This window comes from Bombus pascuorum, chromosome 6, assembly GCF_905332965.1.
Source record: "Bombus pascuorum chromosome 6, iyBomPasc1.1, whole genome shotgun sequence".
In the NCBI taxonomy this organism is placed as follows: domain Eukaryota; kingdom Metazoa; phylum Arthropoda; class Insecta; order Hymenoptera; family Apidae; genus Bombus; species Bombus pascuorum.
Genome location: NC_083493.1, coordinates 10,987,881 through 11,009,357, shown reverse-complemented (window position 1 = coordinate 11,009,357; position 21,477 = coordinate 10,987,881). Strand labels below are relative to the sequence as shown.

Below are 21,477 nucleotides of genomic sequence, written 5' to 3'. Positions count from 1 at the left end.
ATATACGTATCATTAATTTTCTTAAAATATCTACAAGAATTATATAAATATAGTAAACTAGCAATAGTGTAGTCATAGTTTTCTGATCTAAATTTTTGAAAATTTTTAGAAGAATTGAAACAGGCATAAACATGGCAAAAGAAATAACAGGCTAATGAAATTGTTACTACATTCGATATATAGATTCTTACGATCTGTGGTTTAAATAATTTTTATAAATTTTGATAATTTCCTAATAATTCTTCGAGCATACTTAATTCTTCATTAATGTCCTAGTACTCAACCGGGAATGTACACTCAAGTAACACGTTTCACAATCTAAATGTTTCTAACCCGCGAAAAAGCAACGAAAGAAAAAGACAAAACGATAAATATCAGAAGTAAGTAGTTTTAAACGATCCGTTCGAATCCATCCCATTAACCAGCTCGATGTTCCGATCACGCGAACAAAAGCGGGTGTTCGAGAAGCTGACAGGGCCGAAGGGCCAGCCAATAAGTCCAAGAGGGATTCGATCACGCCCCGTTCACGTTTCCATGTCCGCTCGATAAGACTGCGCAAACGAGCCCGCATCGTTTTTCGAACTCGATGACTCGGCCCTGTCGGCTGGCGATTATTTTTCCCGTTCCCGAACGGGAGATCGAGTTCGAGTTCGTTAAGCCGCAACAATAGGATTTATTTTCGCTCCTCTTGGAGATGGTCGTTTCGCGTTCGCCTTCATGACGCGTGTCACCAAAGAAATATCAGCTGTTGGTCCCTCTTCTGGTTATCGAGTGACGTGAATTATTAACGAGGGAATGAATATTAGAAGCGGTCGCCTCGATGCAAGACTGCGTTTAATCTGTCCGCGAAATTAACGCGCACTTTTTCGGACCTTCCGAATCGACCTAATTGTTCGTCGATCGGATAAAAAAAGAAGGGCGTCAAAGGCTTTGGATATAAACTTGATCGTTTATCTCCGACTGGTTGATTAATTATTATCGGTGCATTAGCCTGTTGAAATTATTGGAGGTGAGGGTAGAATACCTGATATCATTTTGAGGGAGATGTGAAAGCAAGCCTATGTTCCTTTTTACCTAACTGGAGTATATAATACAGGAGTTCACTGATTTTCCCCTGTCTGCGATGTTTTGTTTATGTAACAGGAGTTTACGTTCGAATAGTTGGAGTTAATAGGCAGAAGTTCATTTAACAGGCAGTTCATTTAATTAGACAGTAACGAAACTTTTGTTGTAATAGATGGAGTACTACTCCACTACTATTGTAGCTGTATATTGTATTGTATAGTAGCCTCTTTGGAATCAATCGATAGTTCTGACGATACATAAGGAATGCAAGTGAAACATTCAATAGTAAACACTTTCTTCGTTTTAATGAATTTTAGTGTTTTATATTTTATGAACCTTTTGTTAAATCATACGATTTAATCCTCTTGAGTCTTCGTCTATTGCCTTCCAAGTAGGGCAGTATTTTTATCAGTTCATTGAATGTAACTTAGGAAAATTCATTGATGTAACCTATTATGATTTTCTGTATTGTCAAATGGCGAGGATAAATGTTACATTACAATGCGCATTATATCTAGTAGTATTTCTTAATGAATCTTTTATAGATCAGCTTGAGAGAGAACACAACAACCATAAACGTACAAATCCAGGTTGCCTTTCAATCAGATTATCTTCACACGCCTGAAACTCGTATTAGTCCATAATAGTATTGTAATCAGTAATCCATCGTGTGCAGTTCGTTCTTTTTATCAAATTAAACCTATTCCATAGTGTAGATCAATCAGGGACAATTCGAAATTACTCGATAAAATTTAAACGAAGCGACGTGCGCGAATTAAAATCTGCGCGAGAATAGATAGAGAGAAACGGGGAAACGTTTATCGTAGCTGCATTTACAATGGGCGATTAATTGCTGGAAGTTAACTGTGACCAGCTTCTCGTCCCGCTGCAAAACGTTAGAACGCACGAACGACCGAGGTCAGGGGAGGATGACGACTCCATCGTGCAAGGGTTGCGCGCCCTCCGTTCTCATTTATGATCTTATGCGACGTGCGCGCACTGTTATATCTCCGTGGCTCGCATGGCGGTGCATATTAAATGCCTGACTCTTATCCGACGCTGGTTACAGCAACGGGCGTGATCGGTGTTTCAGACCATGACTCCTTCGAAAGCTTGTTCTCTTTGTAAACCACGATAAAATATCCCAACTAGCGAGTTAAAGGGGAGACTTTCAACCTTCCAACTCTTGCGCGAATTATTTTTCCAGCAATCCAAATGGCGATTTTCCAAATTCGTATTGAAAGAAGCGCTAAATAATAGTAAAGAAACAAAAATATTCAACGCAATGTTAATACATAATTCTACTTTGTATAAAATATATTAATAATAATTAGACTGCGGATGTTTATGCAAATTCATATGTTTACAGGCATTGAAGAAAGAGCGAGACTAGGAAAAAAGCATTTTAGCCCCTAAATGTTGGAATATATGTATATTTTGTATATTGATCTCTGTACATGTTTGCATATTTACAATTGTCGCAAACGTGTAAATATCTACGGTTTAATAATAATGAAGGATCTTATAGTATCTGTGCCAAACTCTCCTAAATTTCTTTAAATACAGGAAATACAGGAAAACCAATAATCGTGATGCTTTGAAACTTATTCTATCTTTATCCTTTAACTCAACACTTAAGAAAGTTAAAGTAAACTGCTACACGCTTCGTTTGATTGTTAAAACTTCAAATGTTATTACGAGAAATACAGCTGCGTAAGCTATGTAAGAAAAACATCAGTAACCATAAAACTGTTTAAATTGCTGAGACTTGGAAATTTGTTTTCAGATGTGCCCGATCCGCCGGACCGTCCTCTTATATCGAACTTCACGTCGAGGTCCGTGCGTCTGTCCTGGGTGGCGAGCCGTAATTCTCATAACAACCCTATCCTGTACTACGTCATCGAAACTCAGTAAGTCGTTTAAATATTGATACTACACTTTCCGCCCGATAACAGCGGCCTGCTTCGTACCACCCGACTCTCAAAGGAAATTAATCTGGTCGAAACCGATGGACTTGAAATGTTAAGAACTTCCAACGTGCAAACTCCCAACTTTCAGCGCTTCTCTCTCATTGTCAGTTAATATTTTGTCGTCTTCCAGTTAATTTCCTCTCTCCATCTTTCTTATTTTCGTTTGTCTTTGTTTTACAATGATATTTTCGTTCGTTTGGTTTGAGAAAACGACACAAGAGGGACAAGGGACGCGGCCTAAAATTGCCGTCTGCATTCGAGTACGTCTCAGAGTCTGATTATCTTTCAGATACAAGCTACGAGTTCGAGGCTTTAGCCCAGTAGCTCGGGAAACGGAAACGGATAAAATAAAAGGAGTTACTAGGGATAAGAACTGCGGTGTCGATAAGCACCCTTTGTTCTCCCTCGCTTCTCCCGGTCCTGTTATCTTCTCCCGTCCTTCCCGCATCCCTGTGTGCCTCTTTTTCTCTTACTTCGCTTCTTCCTGTTTCTTTTCCCTCTATAGCTCGCTCTTCGACCACTCTACCCTCCCCTTCTGTCTCATTCTCTGTTCACGTACGAAAGGAAGGCCCCCACGCTCGCACTTATCCCCAGCTCCCTCTGGTTCCACCGATTTTCCACGGAGAAATTCGCTATCGACATTTCCGAGTGGCACGTATATCGAATGACCACTCGCGAGGTTTGCGCACGGGAATGCAGGAAAATGTGCAGAAGGAAATTGGACCGAACGAAGGGAGCTGCGAGAAAAGTTGGGAAAAGGAAGAAAGGGAAAGGCGAGGAAAAGTCTTTCGCTATCCTTTCTGTTTACCCTTCTCTCTAGCCATTTTCTCATCCCGGTCGCGACTAACTGGTTCGGTTTTGCCGATAGCTTTCGTCGTGCCAACTTGCGAGAAGAGAACTCGGTCGTTACCATAACTTTCGTCGAAGCCCGCGCGTAAATCTACACCACTCCGCGGCGCGTTGTAAATAACGCCGGTTTAATTCAATTTGCTGCACGCGCCTTTGTCCTGTTCTTTGGTGTGATCTCTATAGTGTCGCAAACACTACGATCGGCGCGAATCTTTTCAACGCAAGTAATTTTATCCTGTAGTTTCTTTTATTTAATAAATCCTATCAGAAAATTTTGTTTAATATTGGAATTTCCAGAATTGTTAAAACAAACAATACGTAAATTTTCGTAAAATTGATTTTTTGTAAAATATATGGACATGAAAGCTTGTTCGCCTTGTATTATATTGTTAGAGGGAAAAACGATGAGAACAGAGAGAATGTTATTGCGAAGGTTTATTCTATTGGTTATCTAACTGCGCTGTTACCATACATAGTTTGATTAACGACAAATTATAAACTATAGATTTCAGTTGCACAGCTGTTCAATTTTTATCGTCGGCGATACGTTTTTTCACGTATCTTTCATTTTAATTTCTTTCGTTTATAATTTAATTGTTCCAAGTTTTACACTGTAGTCATCGACGCTTCTTTTAACTCTTTTGCAACGAGTCTAAAGATAAAAAAAGACATAAATAAAGCAGGCTATATTAAACATGTGCACCTTTTATGAATCGTCTGCGGTGACGAATGAACCCTGAGTGTCGATCATGAAGAATAACGGTGACGCGTTTGTATTATTAATCTCTCATTCCGGTGGCTCTTCGTTCGTACTTTTTTTTATTGTGGACCGCGTCGCCAAATGAAGGTGGCGAATGTATGTGCAAAAAATGGACGAGAGGTAGATGAAGAAAAGAGAAAGAAGCAGTGGTTGGAACAGAGTGACGAGGCCGTAGCAGCAGGGGGTTGGGCAAGGAAGAAAATTAGTTTGAGCCTTTGAAAAAAGAAGACAATGGAAGCTGGATCTACGGCGCGAAAAGTAGCGCTTCGATTTTCATCTCTGACGCCCTTTTGTTTTTTTTTCTTTTTCTTTCTTTTACAGTTTTGCGACTCAATGTAATAGCCACCAGTCCGTCGTGGTAACGCTACGTAAATAGTTTTAAATTACATAGCTCGTAAATCAGTGCTCTAATAGGATTCCCTGTTAAATCCGCCTTCTTTGCGGTTTTAAATATCTTTCAATTTCCCGAAGACCGTCTCAGCAATAACTTGATTAAAAGTACTTGTGAACTTGTTGGCAATAAAGGAATAAAACTATACATTATATGCAAATATATTATTAGTAAATACTATAAATCGTGATATTATTGATCGAAAAGTTTCGTTCACCTTATTCTTTGGAAAAGAACGAAGCTACTTGTTCTAATTAAAATTTTTACCGATTAATTTTAAAAATTTAATATTCATCGTTACTTATGCTTGTCTTCCATCTGTATCTTTCAGTAATGCAACTTTTTCGTTGTTGTTGTTTTTCTCATTTTTCTTATTTAAAATATCCTTCCAGCGTGTTTAAAGTGATTTACAGTATCGAAAATGTTTTCCCTGCAAAAACTTTTATAAGCTCTAATCTAACCAAACTTTATAAATTGTAGTCTAATCGAGTTACCAGCTTATTTGAAACAAACTGTGACAATTGCCTTCATTAAACATTTTTATCTCGTAGAAAATTCAACGTTTAAGAACAATTTTTGAAAGATATGAGAACCAAAGTACATATTACTATATCCAAGAAATAAAACATTCTTTTATTCAAGTTAGAAACCTGTATCTCAGTGATTCTGTTCTGTGGTTAAAAAATTTTAAGAAGATTCCACCTAAGAAGTAACTGGTCGGTAGAGAATAACGACCGCTTTCTTGGTCCCAAGGGACGACGGATTTTTAATTCGAAACTTACGGAGCCGTTTATCGCTGGAGAAAGTTTCGACGTTGCGGCGTGGCTCGCCGTTGGAGAGAATCGTCGTCGAGACATAGCATTGTGAGGAATTCTTCGTCAAAACGGCGCTTGATTTCCTCAAAGATTAATAATCCACGGACGAAATGACTGCAGACCGTCTGCGGCTCCGATGGAAACTCCGCGTGGTTGTGCGAGAAGGGGCGAGAGGGAGAGTCAAAGGGATAAGAGGCAGGAAGAGAAGGAAAAAGAGAGTGAGAGGGGGATGAGAACGGAAGGCGAAGAAGGAAGTTTGTTCGAACTTTATTATAAAACTAATATTTTCCAAGTTCTATGAGGTATTACGATAGTTTTCTGAAAGGGCCTGCCAGCTAGAGCGGCAAGGCGAAGTGGTTCGCGGGCGAAACTTCAATATTCGGCGACCATAACGACACCCGGCTGATATATTATTTCCTATAACTTCTCTTCACTCTCACGGCTTTGTCTGGCCCCGTTGAACGAGGATAAGAGGATCGGAAAAGAAACTTGATTAAGAATTCCGTCCCCTCTGAACCTCCGTTTTATCTTCCTCTTACCTGACCCTCTCGTTCCCTTCTGTTCACAAGATACCGTCCTTTCTCTTTCTACGATGCGACTGCCATTCCCGTTCGGCGAAATGAATGGTCGTACGTGCGAAGTCCGCCGAAGTCCGCCTCCGCTGGTCCCATTCCAGCTTAATAATTAAATCTCAATTGGTCTCTGCGTTGCTCATAATGGTTCATCGGATGACACGTTATTGGATACAATATTTCCATGACAGTATTAAACTTTATTAAAATACATTCTGAATATTTATGTCATTTTACGTTTTTACGAATTTAAACAGAGAAACGTGATCTGGGAAAAATTTGTTTCAATTTCGAAGTGTTATTAGAGAGAAACTAGAGTGCAGATGTTTGTAGAAATTTATATTTTTATAGATGGATCCTATGCAAAGCTGAAAAAGATAGCTCTTGGTGGAATGAATATCCGGTCGATTGTTTGCTAGAATCGATAAAATCATTTAATTAGATACGTGTATTAGTTGAAAATTTTAGATTTACATATATATAAAACTATCTATGTACATATAGCATTGTATGGGGGAGCGAGAAAGGGGAATACCCCTTTTTCTCCTATAAGAAATATAAATTTAATGGGGCTTTAAAATAAACACTGCCGACTTTTAATATTAAAACACTTAATGGTTAGTACAAATTGAATGCTTTTCACTGACTTTATTTTCTAATTGTAACGAAAAACAAAACAAAATAACACTTGATAGATTTTTTTAAAAATGTAACGAGAAAGTGTTCTGATAATTATGACCAACGATGTATATCTCGGACGATTACTTCCGAAAACGAGTGCCTTAACCTGCAACATAAATGTGGACGTTGAGATTTTTTGTCCGATTTGGCAAAAGTGGACCGCTTTAAACGCGGGAAATCCTAATCCAGCTAACAGCACAGCTCTTCGATTTACATTTCGATTCTACACTTTTGTTAATTTCGTTACGCTCTACTCAAACAAAAGACCTCGTTTTCCTCATATTTCATTCTCGTTAGTCTCGGAAGATTTTCTTCTGGTTTTGTACAGTATTGAAACCAATGGTATGGAAAATCGGGAAATATGTCATGGGTGATCACGATCACATGATCAGAGGATCACGTCGTTACGGATATGTGAATGGCCCAAACATTGACTGTCAAAAGAAAAAAAAAGACGGAAGAGAATTGGAATTTTTCACGTAAAAAGAACAAAATGTCCTTAAATTTTCACCGAGACTTTTATTTCTCTGAGGTTTAATGAACTGTCGACGGGAAAGTAATCCTCTGCTATATTCACGTCCGTCGAACTGGGCGGACTATCAATCTTCGTGCTACTACGGGGGACCAATCGATTTCCTCGAATAATTCATTCGCAGCCGCTCGTGTAATCTGCGTAATATCGTTACACTCGTTTAAGCTTTCTTGACATTAACTATAATTGAATCGTTACTCGGACTACAACCAAGAAGTTAAACTTCTAAACGACGTAGAACTTCAAGATATATCTTATGCAAAATAACCATGTTTCTATATATTTTTGAACAGTAGTGTAGACTGTTTCTTATTCGAATGCCTATGGATTTTCAAAGTTTATCAGCTTTACCGATTTAAAGGGAAAATGAATGGTAAAAAATGTACAGGATTAAGCAAAGTTATTTCTTTGTACGTTACATATCACTTCCTTCTTTTTGTTCTCCTTTTTGTTATCGTTTTTACTCCAGCTAGTATTTACGATCGCGGCTCCATCACGCGATAGCTCTAAACGCCGAAATAAATTACTCTAGCGTCTATTGCTTCTTTTTCACCATATTCCGCGTGCAATTCACATTTTTCTTAACTAAAAAGTACTGTTCTTTCATTTGCCTGTCACGTAACATCATTTGCTTGACATCAGTTCGACTTCCCAATTTTCAAAATTTATATTTTCATCTGCAGTTTCGAATTAATTTTGTTCCTTCCTAACTACCCCTCATAGCGTTTCCAATTTATCTACTTACAAAGAGAACTTCGTGTTGCGTAATTTTTCGGACAAGGTCATAAAACAGATCAAGTTTCCGATCAGAAGAAAGCTTTGTTCGATCGAAACGAGCGATTGTGATTAAGTTTTGCCCAAGTCGGAGCTTACTGCGCGATATACGATCAGAAGGTAGTACGTGTGGGTGCCCTTTGTTCGATTGAAGGACTCGGGTTTGTTTTCACTAGCTACACAGAGCATTTAAGCTCGATCCACTTGTCACCGGGATAAGGTCGTGTTATCAGGCTTCTTTGTCCGATCTCCGTGAATAGACGCTCCCACCTCGATAAACACAAACTCTACCAAGTTATAGGCATGAGTCAACAAATACGCTCGTTCAGCTATCGATTACTTTCTTCATAATCGAGCAATTAGTACACGGTAAACCTGGCACGATACAAAAAAAAAAAAGCAAATATCGAAATACATTATTCAAACGAAGACGGAATTCGTTAAAACGGAGCTGGGACACTTTTTGAGTGGATCAAAAATAAATATTGCATAAACTCGTTAGCCGCGGTGGCGAATCAAACGCGTAGAATGAAGAATAATTTACAAGACAAATTAAGTCAAATGTGAATGACGTAATCTCATAACTATCACGATCTTCCCACGCTTTATTTCTTTACCTTTTAGCGCTTAAATAAAGATTTTTCTGAATATAAAGTGAAGCGTCTTGTAATTGTCGATCTATGTGTGACACAAACATTTGTAGGATGTTGTTTTTAAAAATCACTTCGTTTTCCGGTTAGTTTTACATTGGGAAAAAACTATAACGTACGTAGAACATAAGACCAAATTGAATATTACGAACATGTAATTGTTTATGTTGCTCTTTTTACCTGCCTCGAAGCAAAATTATTCAAAGTGAATCTTTATGGAAAATACGAAAATGAATTCAAAGTGAATTTGTTTCTCTTAACAAACCTTTCAAACACTTAGCTGAAAAATTATTTGCGTAATATAATAGAAAATCTAATAGAATTTTGTTAAGATTATAAGAAGTCTGAAATGATGAAAAATTAAGCGTGGAAATAAACGATTCGGCTTGTCCACAAAGTGTTGAGAACCAAATTCGAGGACTCTACTTTTTCTAACATCGCAATATAATGCAAGGTACCTGACACGTTTGCACAAATTTTAAACATCGTAAGTCTCGCGTCTATGGCCTTCATTTTCTCAGCTCCTTCTCATTTCTTTCAAACCGCCTTCGAGGTGATCCTGCAGCTGACGCCAGGGTAAAGAACTCGGCCCCATGAAAAATTCCTTAGACTTAATGGATATAATTTCATCGTCGGGTACGACCAACATAACTGCATTCTTCACCCCGCTCCCCTTTGAATAACAAATTAATGTCATTTACGTGATACGTTGAATCGCGACGCGGAGAAGACGACTTTGGCCTTCCCCAACCCCTAACCTCGTCACAAACCACCTCGTTGATCGTTCATTAAGTGGCTGGTTTGTCGTCGATCAACTGTATCGAAAGCATCTCGTTAATTTCATTTCGACGAGACGAAAGGATATTGTACGACGAACCATTGACCCGTTTCACTGTGATCGTATATTACTTGTACGCGTGGTCTGATGAAACAATGTGTCGGGGAACAATGGGGACACAGATGACGCTTATGAAAGTAACATAGAGAATGTTCGCCGGGCTCCTTTTCAATCGGATCGCTATCGTCGAGTGCTCTCCCCTGATCGTTGGAAATATTTCGTATCCGTGCTCGCCGATATTGGATTGTTTAAATGTCGCGAAATCGTTTTCGAACGGAACACGTATATCCGGTACTTTTGTTGTTCGAAAGGAACTTTTTATCGTTATTGACCTGCTACTGCCAAGTAGACGGTTTGAGGAAAATCAGTGGTGAAAAGGATGATCGATATATAAAAGATGCTTATTACGTGTGTTAAGAATTTGTACTTATATTACCGGTTTGATGTTTGTATCACGTAGGGTCTCGTTTGATGTTTTTCGTCACATGATATTATGCATATGTATGAATCTACTTGAGGTATGATTGTTTCGTTCCATAGTAAACATTCTCATGGTCTAATTTTATAATTGTGAGAGGAGGTGCACTATTTATGATGACTTTAAATAAATTATTTAAAATAAAAAGATAAAACATTGTCTATATCAAGTCTAGGAGTGTACAGTGGATAACGTAATAATTTTCAATTATAGTGAAACGTTGGCTTCGCTGTGTGCTTCATATATTAATTATTTTGTAATTAATGTTGTGATTATTCTGTAATTACATAATTATATTTGGCAATTAGTATCTGATTTTAGAGCATAAAACATAAAACGAGAGCTAATACCTATTTATAGAACAACCAATATATGCTCAAATCACTCGCAAAAGTCACAATAATTTATAATAAGTATTATAATTAAGCACATACACATGCCTTGTATTTAAATAAATTTCATGTCTAAAAATAATTGTCATTGTGTGTATCTGTCATTATATTATGTATGAATGTCTTCACACTTGATTAACAGCTGAGCAGTCGCAATGCTAGCGAATAATCAACTAAAATGACAGCGATCCAAAAGAACAGAAGAAACATCGCTATTATCGAAAATATGAGACGTTTTCGCGAAGAGGATTGGCTCTCGATACGTCTTTCTAGTCGAGGGAGGTTGGCACGGACACGGATTAAGGTGACTGAGAAGAAAACGAAGGAAAGAAGAAAAGGAAACAGGCAAACGTCCTGATCCTTGTCGGAAATCCCTGAGAGATTTGCCGCTTCCATCAACGAGCCCTTGCTTGCGCGATACCTGGCCGAGGTCAGTCGGCTTAATTCCAGAAATTCTACTATTGCCATGTTTATGGAGAGGGGAAATACAGAGTAGAAGGAACGTTGGTTAATCGGCCATCGTGAAGATTAGACAGAAAACTTAATTATAAAGATCCTGATTGGCTCGATTCTCGGGAGGCCCACTGCCGCCGAAAAGACAGACCTATTCCACTTGGCTATCCTTACTACGGATAACTACTATGAATCATCCCACTTTGTTTGTTTTCACGCGAATGTACTTGTGTCTTTCGACGATCGTGTTGTGCTTCTTGCAAAGATCGTTGCTTCTCAAAGTAATCGGAGAACGATAAACTATAATTTCTAATCGGACGTCGATAATTGTTTCCTGATACGAGAGAATAAATACTAATAAACTTTGAACAGAGAAACGTACCACACTGTGGAAACAATACAACCCAACGTATTTTCGTTTCTAAACGTATTGAATTGATCAGGAAGTTCGTAGCTATATTAAAAAAAAAAGCTTTAAAGAGTATTTTCATAGAGCTAGGTAATATTTTATTGAATAACGTATGATCGTAAGAATGTACTTCCATTTTTTCCCTAAAACTATCAGTTGTTTCGTTCAAGTATCTAATGATTGCAAGCTTTCGATTTCTCATCATTAAAAATATTGTGTTTCTCATACTGTGTTAGGTATACTTATTGAATAGAATTTAACTTACCGCCTAACGTAATCTTATCGAAAAGAAAATCATTTGATGGATTAATTACGGTTTCTTCTCGAAGCAAAGACAGTCTCAGACTTAGCATTTAAATATTTGAGAGAAATTAATGATAGATAAATCGTTCGTGAAAATTAGAGGACACGGATCGGCTCATAAATTTATTGACACAAGATCTACATTCCGGATACCTCGGCCTCTGCCGAGCTGTTAGGTAAACGAGAACTTTTAATTATGCACGGTGCTCCGACAATGCGTCCAGACGCCTTTCGAGATGATTTAAAAGAACGAACCGCCGCGTGAAGATGAATGAGGGAAGAAGGCGACGAGGGAGCGACGAGAGTCGCATAGGACAAGCAATTTCACGGTCGACGGAAATAAGAGAAAAAAGGAACGGGAGAGGAGTGGCCAGGGACGCGGAATATATTCGCGGATGTGGGAAAAGGTAACGGCTGGTCCTACCGAGGGCGAGCGCAGAAGGGTGGCTCGTGAGTGAAAGCGTGATAGCGCGCGCGCGCGCCTCCGTGCATAGTTCAAAAAAACGCGAGACGATCGGGGCTGGTCTGACGTCGGAAGATTTATTAAGGCGGGTAAAATTTATTCGGTGCGATTAAATGCCTACTTTAGCGAATGGAGTGCGCAGGCCACTTTCTCTCTGTTCAAAGGGTAGCAGGCCAATTCTGGTGCCTTCGGCGGGCGCGAAATCAATTTTGCGCGCGATGAATATACAGTCTTACGAGCTGGTTGAAAAATTCGCCAGGAGGGTATAAATTTGGCCGATTTAATAAATTCTTCTAGCCGGCGGCCGTCTCTGAATCGAGAGCCACATGAAATATGATGCAGTCTCACCACGAATTATTTGGCCACTTCTGTTCGGTCAAAGTAAAAAAGAAAAATAGAAAAAGGTAAGAAGAACGAAGGAGCAAGGTTTTTTCGTAGAAGAAAAAAAAGGATCAATGGTCGTAATCGGCAACGCTGATGTCGGAATAAATCTTGTCGCGCTCGATCGATTTCCTGCTCGAGCGTACGCGAGGTCGAATGACCGGGTTACACGCCAAATAATAGTTAACGCGTACACACACACGTTACACGACTACGATTCGATTGACGTTATCAACGTTTAACAGAAACTCTGTGTATATATGTATCAACGCGAAACTGAATCAAAATAGCGGCGTGTGTAACTTCATTCGCCGAGTTGGTTGTTTCCGTTTCGACCGCCTGAAACGAAGCTGGTGTTTATTACGATTAAACCAGGAGGTAGTTTTGCGGCGAAAGTTGGTTCTCCCGGCATCGATCTTTCGACTTTATTACCGACAACCAGCATTAAACACGTTGCGAAAATCGATAAGCGTACGATAAGCGAAGCATGAGCTCGTTTGCATATCTGTACCCGGGCCAGGTAATGCGGCCGCTCCGTGGCGAACCTTTATGGATAGATTAATCCACGGCTTAACGACACTTTCCCAGATTTCGACGGTTTAAAATCCGCTCACTCGTTTTCTTACTTCGCCTCGTCCTTCTTCTCTCCTTCTTCATCCTTTACCTCCCATGTCGTCTAGGATGGAAAAGGCTTTAAAGCGTGGCATCGTGTCGTCGCGCTACGAAAGCTATAGGAAACGTTGCTTGCAACATCCGAGAACATTATACCTTGGACAGGTGAAATTTTGACATGTAAAGTAGAGCAGAAAATAGGGGATTGCGCGCGTGCGTAATTTACAGATTTGTTACCGAAGCGTATTTGAAATCCTGCTTTCCACAAGCATTACGATCGTTGGTAATTACGGCTTTTCGACGAGTTGCTAATTCGCCGGCTTTCTACGCTAAATCCAGTTATTAGTGGCCCACTGAAACGCCAGATAACTAATTATCGGCGATCGAATTAAATCTTTATTTCGTACGGGGCGACAGAGGACCACCCGTGTGCATATTGAAAAGTGTCGATAAGCTGCTGATTAGAGGATTCTCCCGACGCCTGATTTCGCAGTTCCAACCTGTGGGAATTCAGAAACCGTTAACTCCCCTATACTAAAACCCTCGCCGTGTTCCAGCACAGCTTCTCATCCCGCGAAATTTCCTGGCTTTCACAAAATCGATTCCACCAATCGGTTGCGATTAGCGTGTTGCCTTTGTGCCATTGCGTGTGAACAATTTATCAAACATTTCTAACTGCTACTTAAATGGAATTGGAATTTTATTTCTTTTTTTTTTAACACCATATTTTGAATTACAGCATCTATTAAGTGCAATTAGACACTTTGGTTAATTACATGCGAATTAACCTTCACCGGTCACTCGTCCGGATGTAGGTCATGACCAACGATAATTGAAGTTATCATTGCTGAAATGAAATTAATGACATTCATGAATTACATCATTTAACATGTACGTTAATGATATATGAATTTTGGGAATTTCTATTTCTCAACTACATCGCACTCTTTTAAATTTACTATCATAATACTGTTTCGAATATAGAAATACAAGAGAAAGAAAATATTGTAACGTGTACTCTATCATATGTTACATATATATTATAGAATATCGGGAAAGGAAGTGAATGAAAAATATCGATAAAAATAATATGGGGTATCGAAAAACAGAATTTACGCTTACAGTTTATAAATGCAAAGGTAGCTGTAGAAGGATCAAAATCGAAAGCGGTTTGAGCTTATTTAATAGTAAAAATTATACTGACGACTTGTACTAGATTAAAATCCTTTACTTGGAATGTTCTTCTTTCAGTTCAAAATTTCTTCAAATAAGCTCTATAACGCATTCACATATGTTATTAAACGAACAGTATGAGACCCTCATGACACATAAGTTTATTTCACTAGATGCAAATTAACATGTTATTAAAAATGAAACAATATGAGAAATAGCAGTGGATCTCTAACAATGGCAACTCGTGTAAGTTAAAACATACAAACGTAATAAGTAAATTGCGAATATTTATGCAAATTCTTGTCTTTCTGGAGATATTTAATAAAACAGAAGTTATGTAGAAAATTGTTTTATTAAATATTATAACGAGTACTATACCCTGTATATTCTATATATTTTTGCATATTACGTGCAAAATTCTGTGCATGTTTCACCTCCAAATTTCTCAGAAATGTGTAAAAGTTCAGAGATATGTTAATAAGTCAATTCGTCTTTGCCAGATTAAAGTTTAAATAACAGAAACAAGGGATGTTGTTTCCTCATCAAGAGAACCTTGCCATTTTCTAAAGTGCACATTTTAGCAAAGAAAAGGCAGTCACCGCGTAGCCCTTCGCGCGTCTCAGGCGACTTCAATTTTCGGTGGCGTCAAATCCAGAGAGAAATTCCCTGGTCGGTTCGCGGATTGTAATCTCTCGACGGGGTCCCAAACCCTCCTGGAGCGAGGTAGGGATGAAGAAAACGGAAAAGGGCAAAAGGAAAAAGCCGCTGAATTCGGTTCATCGAGGACTCCCGGGGTAAGCGTCTGACGAATCTTTATTGCGGCCTCGTTGAAATTCGAGACGATCGCCGACGTCGATACCGTTTTACGTGGATATAGGAGGTGCCTTACGGTGATTATCCTTGACTGGTTAAGCTCCGTGGCGGGAACTACTCCAGAGGATTATCTCTCTGTCTCGACCTCTATACACCCTTCAGCCGCTGTCGATATTTCAAAGGTCTTATCTTCTCCTTCGGGATATCCATTGGAATCGCGAGCGCACGGTCCCATGCAACCTGGTTATCTATTGTCAGCTTAATTAGGTTACATTACACCGGTGGACCACGTCGATGCCTTTGCGTATTGTTCGCGTAACGTTTAATGAGAACCGATAGTATGAGATCGTAGCTGGCTTAATTGTTTATCGTTCCTATTGACGCCGGATGGGCCAGCCAACTTTGGAAATTCACGATTTTGAATTAAACTATCTTTCGTCGATTTTGTAATCAATCGCTTCTGTACTTTTCGAATTTTCTATGTCTCGATCTACCTTCGCAACCGACAAGCAATCTTTCAATGATTCAAGAAAATTTTATCTTACAATTGAAACGAAAACTCGTTCATACATTTTTCTCTATTTTAAGGAAGCTTCTATCGATAACAGAATGTGATCCCGTTGAAAATGAACAGAGTTAATATTCATAGAGAAATAATTAAAAAATTTGGATTCATCCTAAACATTTTCTAAACCTACAATACTTGTCAGCAGAGAAACTTCCTATCTCAATTTTCCATAATCAAACTAAGGAAGGGAACAAGGAACGAGTGAGCTGTGGTGGTACGAATTTTATGTCACTAGTCAATGAAATTTAACGGAGCGAGAATTATCATTCGAGAGTAGCGTAGCGCGACGATCAAACAGGCCGGCGCGATACCACGGGAATTAAGCAAACAACGGCCGGAGTCAGCCAATATTATTTCGACCCACGGTTGACTGGGAAAGAATAATAAATCCGGAAGCCACATTCGACATTTCGACCAACACGTAGCCTCGCGTGAAACGTCCAGTTCATTCTACCGTAAAGCTGTTCTGTCATTTCCTCTCTTTCTGTGGTACGCGTTTCGAATGATGGTGGTGCAGCGTTCGCGTGTGTCCTCCTGCCACGAAAACGACGAAAAAGCTCCGGCGTTTTCCAAAAGGAGAAACTGACCGGATCCACCCACTGCCATATAAATAATGCAATTATCTGCGGAAACTGCGGCCAGCAGACAGCAGCGCGTGTCCGGCCCGGATAATAATTGTCATTAACCTGAAAATATGTGCTGGAAGTAACCCGTGGAATTGTGGCCGACCGAATTTTCTCCTGCCTTTTCCACACGCCTCTACCATACCCTCTACCCCGCCACCTTTCCGATTTTCGTTTCCAGTCGACGTCGACTTTCGTCTTCCATGGTCCGCAACTTCCGTACGATTTTTTCGCCAGACGTTTCCTCCGAATAAGCTTCCTATCTTTCTTCCCTGCGGACTGCCTATGGAATTTACGTTCCTTCGGCTTCCGCCTAGACAGAGTTATGCGTTTTTAACGAGGCCCCGTCCGATGAGATTCTCCCTACCCCCCTTTGACCTATTGCACCGATCGACTATTCGCGCTGTCCCTGGAAATACGTATCAAGAGTTTTAAAGCTGCTCCGACTAGCTTTTTGACGTTAAAGCTCAGTAAAAATTTATAAGGTAAGGGTAGAATAGAATCTGCAGTTTTTTAATCTTCCGTATAGTTCTCATGGATGGCTCGACAAGAAATGACCTTCTTTGTATCGTGGTTACAAAATAATCAGCCCCTAGTGACCGATACAGTATCTACGACAGTCTAATTTATGGCACCCTAAAAAGCTGCATGTTTTTTTACAGTTTCGTTTGGGATATCGTTCTCCGTGATCTGACAAGTTGATCCAAGTCACGACTAACCCTTTCATAGTGAACGTTTCTTTTTTTAATTACGAGTATCGTATCATTGAAAAATCGGATATGTGGCTCAGATTGGCTGAGATTAATTCTCGATCATTGAATCAACGTTCGTTGGAGTGGCCCCTAAAAGAATCAATATTCTGTTAATATTGTGTACAACAACTTAAGGGTAAAAATATAATGTAAAATATATAGGTAATAATATAATAATATAAGAATTTTATTCTAACTAGTAGATCAAGTAATAATAAATAGAGCTTTCCTGTGTATACATAATTCTGTATACATCATACACATAAATCTTATTTCCTTTTCAATAAAAATGTCTTTAATGGAAATATCTTAAGTTTTATTCAGAATTTATCCTCCAAACCTATACATAACAAAGTTTCAGTGTCGGACCAAGCTAACCGTACATCTACGAGCCGCGTTAGTCTGCGAGCATCTGCCTGCCATTTAAAGTTAATTTCGAAGTCAGAACGAGTTTCTACATAGTCAATCCTCATTACTTTAATGACCATACCTACACAGAAATCTAAAAAATCAAGCACGACCTTTCCACCTTAACATTCCACTCTCTAAAAGCGATTCTCTTGAAAAATCCTCGTTTACCGTAGCGAAAGAAGAAAAAGGGAAAAAAGCAGTGACAAAAAAGTAGGAATGAAAATCTCCGTCCGCAACGACGTTTCGGCGCTTGACCCAAGCCCTGAAAAACCATAACCAGCGAGTTACGGCGGGTGCTAAAACTTCGTAGCACGCGTTTCCGGCGAACATCCAGCGATACGTCAACGCCGGATATTCATTCTTCCAGTTTTTCTCTGGTTTTCTCGCGATCGATCGTAGTGGCGCTCGCTGCAGGGCAAAAACATGCGACGGGGCAGGCACGGGAAACGTTTAATCGCCCGGGGACAAATCAGAAGTGGCGTTCAGATTAGGCAGCTTAGAATTAGAAAGCTCTTAGACGCCATTCGGACCAACGGCGTTGAAACACTGGCGTTTCACGGAGCCGGCGTGAGGTTGTGTCGCCTAGCAACCGGAAACAGTACCAAGCACCGCCTGTCCGCCCCGATTAATTCATTCGAGACGCAGATTAAACCGTCGGGTTACTTTCCATTGTTCGACCGTGCGATTAATCGTCAACGTCGCGGTGTCCTTCGCCGGCCAAGATAAACCGCGTGACCGCTCCATTCACCGGTCGATCAGAACGCGTCGGATACGTCTGACTGCGTTGGATCCGGAGGAAATTAATCTGACTCGACTTGTGCACCGTCCAGAAACGCTAACTCCACTTACTTGCATGTTCCCGTGAAAATTTTTGCTCCTTCTTTCTAGAATTCTTTATTTTGTTCACTTCAAAGAGGAAAATGTATTGTTCTTATTACAATAGCTACCGATATTCTATAACGTGTCGTGAATATGATCAGCTATAAAGTTAAGTACAAATGATACGTGATTGTAGATCCAACGAATGAAAATTGCTAGAAAATGAGAAACGGAACAGAACTCTTGTTTCTTCTTTGCAAAAAGCTTCTCAATAACAATGTATAGAATTTGTTGGTCACTCGCATTATAGGATTATCTAATCGCAAAATTGTCAAGGTACAAAAAGTACGGCCAGTATTACGAAGATTTCGAAAGATCGAATAATCGTTGAGTCTATTTAACAAGTAAATTCAGGCGATCGATCCGTTTGAAATTATTATTGGTAAATAATCATTATGGTACACGCGGTACGAAGCAGCTTTGAAAAAGAGATTAAGGAGGATAGCTCCGTTAAACGGCTTTTCTAAACCTAACGCGCCGGTTACTGAGTACAAGTACCTTAAAGTTTGTGCTCCGAGCGCCGCTTCGAGGCTCTTGTAATTACCTTTATTTTCTAGAAATTCCAACGGGTTAGTTTTTCAACCAATTTAGGAGAAATTTCGTAAGGGAAAAGAATGAGCGACGTTTTTAAGCAGCTCTCTAGTTAAATTCTTCACCTTTATTTTTAATTAATCAGTCTTGGTATCCTTTAAGGTTGTTGAAGGAGGTCTTCATTCAACCCATCGCGATCACAATGCGTAGGTATGTCTGGCTGCCTCGAACAGATCCTGGGCGAAATTAATCTCCTTCACCTTCTCCTTCCATTTTCTCTTTTACCATCCGGAGAAGGTTCGATAGAGAGAGAGAGAGAGAGAGAGAGAGAGAGAGAGAGAGAGCGGTCGCGGTGAAGATTTTCGCGGTTTCTTCAGGGTTTTGCAATATTCGAGGAAGTAGTCTGGGCCCTGGGAGGCGATCGATGAAACGCTGCGCCGGCTGGCTCATCTACGAGGGTGCATCAGCCGTAATTAAAAAATACCGTGCACAGCTTAAGTATTCCCAGCGTAATCAGCGCAAGATAGAATTAAAAGTAATGAAAGCCGCCGGGGAAACATGTCAACCGAACGACAATGGCTACCGTCTTAAAAATCATCCTCGGTCTTACTGTAATTGTTCAACACCGAATATTCTTTGTTTTTTGATTCTGCTCGTACTTTACCAAATATAGCGAGGTTTATAAAGAAATATTCGACAATAAACAAACAGATTGACACTTTGTGGACTGAGTAATTTTACTATAAACGATGTTTTTAGTTAAATTGTATCTTTCAAATTAATCTAGGTATTGGTGTGAATATTAAGGATAATGTACAAACAAATTTATCTACGAAAGCCTCTTAATTTTGGTTATTGCGTATACATCATTTATTTAATTTATTACATGTTGTTTGCATACTTATTATGCCATTATTTGTTCCATAATTGTTAAAATATTAACCTTAGCTGATATAGTGCGAATCACATCACGGATAGACATGTCAGAAAATTTTATGAACTATAAATTGTCTAAGTACTCTATTTGACGAAAGCTAGCAAAATTGTACGACAGAAATCTATGTGTGATCTACAATCTATAATTTATCAATTTATCAATATCATTAATTTGTCAATTATCATACAAAAAGCTGAAGATTAACGTAATAGTAAATAGAAAGAATCGATTGCTGTTAAATATATAGAATACCGATTGAAATTTTTTATCACATTCGATTCGCCAACTGGCAACGTTTATTTCTTTCTCTCGCGTATCACGCGATGGGTGATCGCGCCGATCGTCTGTTCGCCGCGAATATCGCGTTGCGTTATGTGTATCGATTATAGACTGGAAGGTTCGGCGGGCGGAGCTGCTCCTCGTCGAATTTGAATTTCAAGCTCGGCCGCGCAGATAGATTCAATTTTTAACGAGCCGCGTTGTCCGTCGCAGTGCTCTTCCTACCCTCCGCTGAATAATGTTACAGCTCACGGATCCACGGACCCCCATAAATATAAATGACCGGTGTCCGGCGGATCTATCGATCGCGGTCGCGGATTACGCCGGAAGATCCTCCGAGAACGATCCCTCGGCCTCGCTCGGGAAAAAAGGAGGCCGGAAATCGAATGGTAAATCGCCCGGGGAAATTGCCGCGATTCGCCACCGAGAAAAAGCGGCGATCGCGCGATGTGCGCGCGGGTTTTTTGATTCACGGCAAAAGATTCGCATCCGTCGAATGCAAATGTTGGCGTTTCATCGTGGCGTCGTCGTGTTCCGGACCCTAACTCGATTCGTTCCTCTGTTTCGTCGAGTATAAAACTGCTGTTGATTTTAGGAAAGAACAAGTCGAGATTGCAAGGAAGTTAGCGAATTTTTCAATCGATTCGAAAAAGATAGGTAACGTTTCGGTCATACTGTGTAGAGATTAGTGTAGAGAAGTTGCGTGATCGGGAATTACCGTTTCAGAGTTAAATATTAGAAAAGCTGATTATACGTGACACCTGATGCATTTGTTTTGTCATAACGGCTGATGCGAGTAAACTGGCATAACGAGAACATCACGAATACGGTGCGAACCCTACAGGTTGAGCGTAGATAAATAATGACGTAATATCATACATAACGAGTTAATGTATGTGTGATATTTTGTACCAGCAAATTGCCTTAAAATAACTATATGATGTTCATTAAACAAGATTAACAAGAGTTAGATATATTGAAGCAAATAAAAACCAGATTAATCTTAGATTAATGGAATAATGGAACAATTAATAAGAGACTCGAGTAACCTTAAAATGAACTACGTCTGCTGAAACTCGCTCTTATAACCTTTTTTGATTCGTGATTGTCCTATTTTTTAAGA

At 39.5% G+C, this 21,477-nt stretch overlaps 1 protein-coding gene across 4 annotated transcripts in view; it reads left to right on the top strand.

The window, feature by feature from the left end:
* LOC132907998 (tyrosine-protein phosphatase 99A-like) overlaps positions 1 to 21,477 on the top strand; it is a 423,216-nt gene that overhangs the window by 332,096 nt on the left and 69,643 nt on the right. For all 4 annotated transcript variants that reach the window (XM_060961501.1, XM_060961500.1, XM_060961502.1 and 1 more), the window contains exon 3: positions 2,852 to 2,975. In XM_060961501.1, coding sequence (XP_060817484.1) covers positions 2,852 to 2,975 — 124 coding nt within the window. The remainder of the gene's footprint in view (positions 1 to 2,851; positions 2,976 to 21,477) is intronic.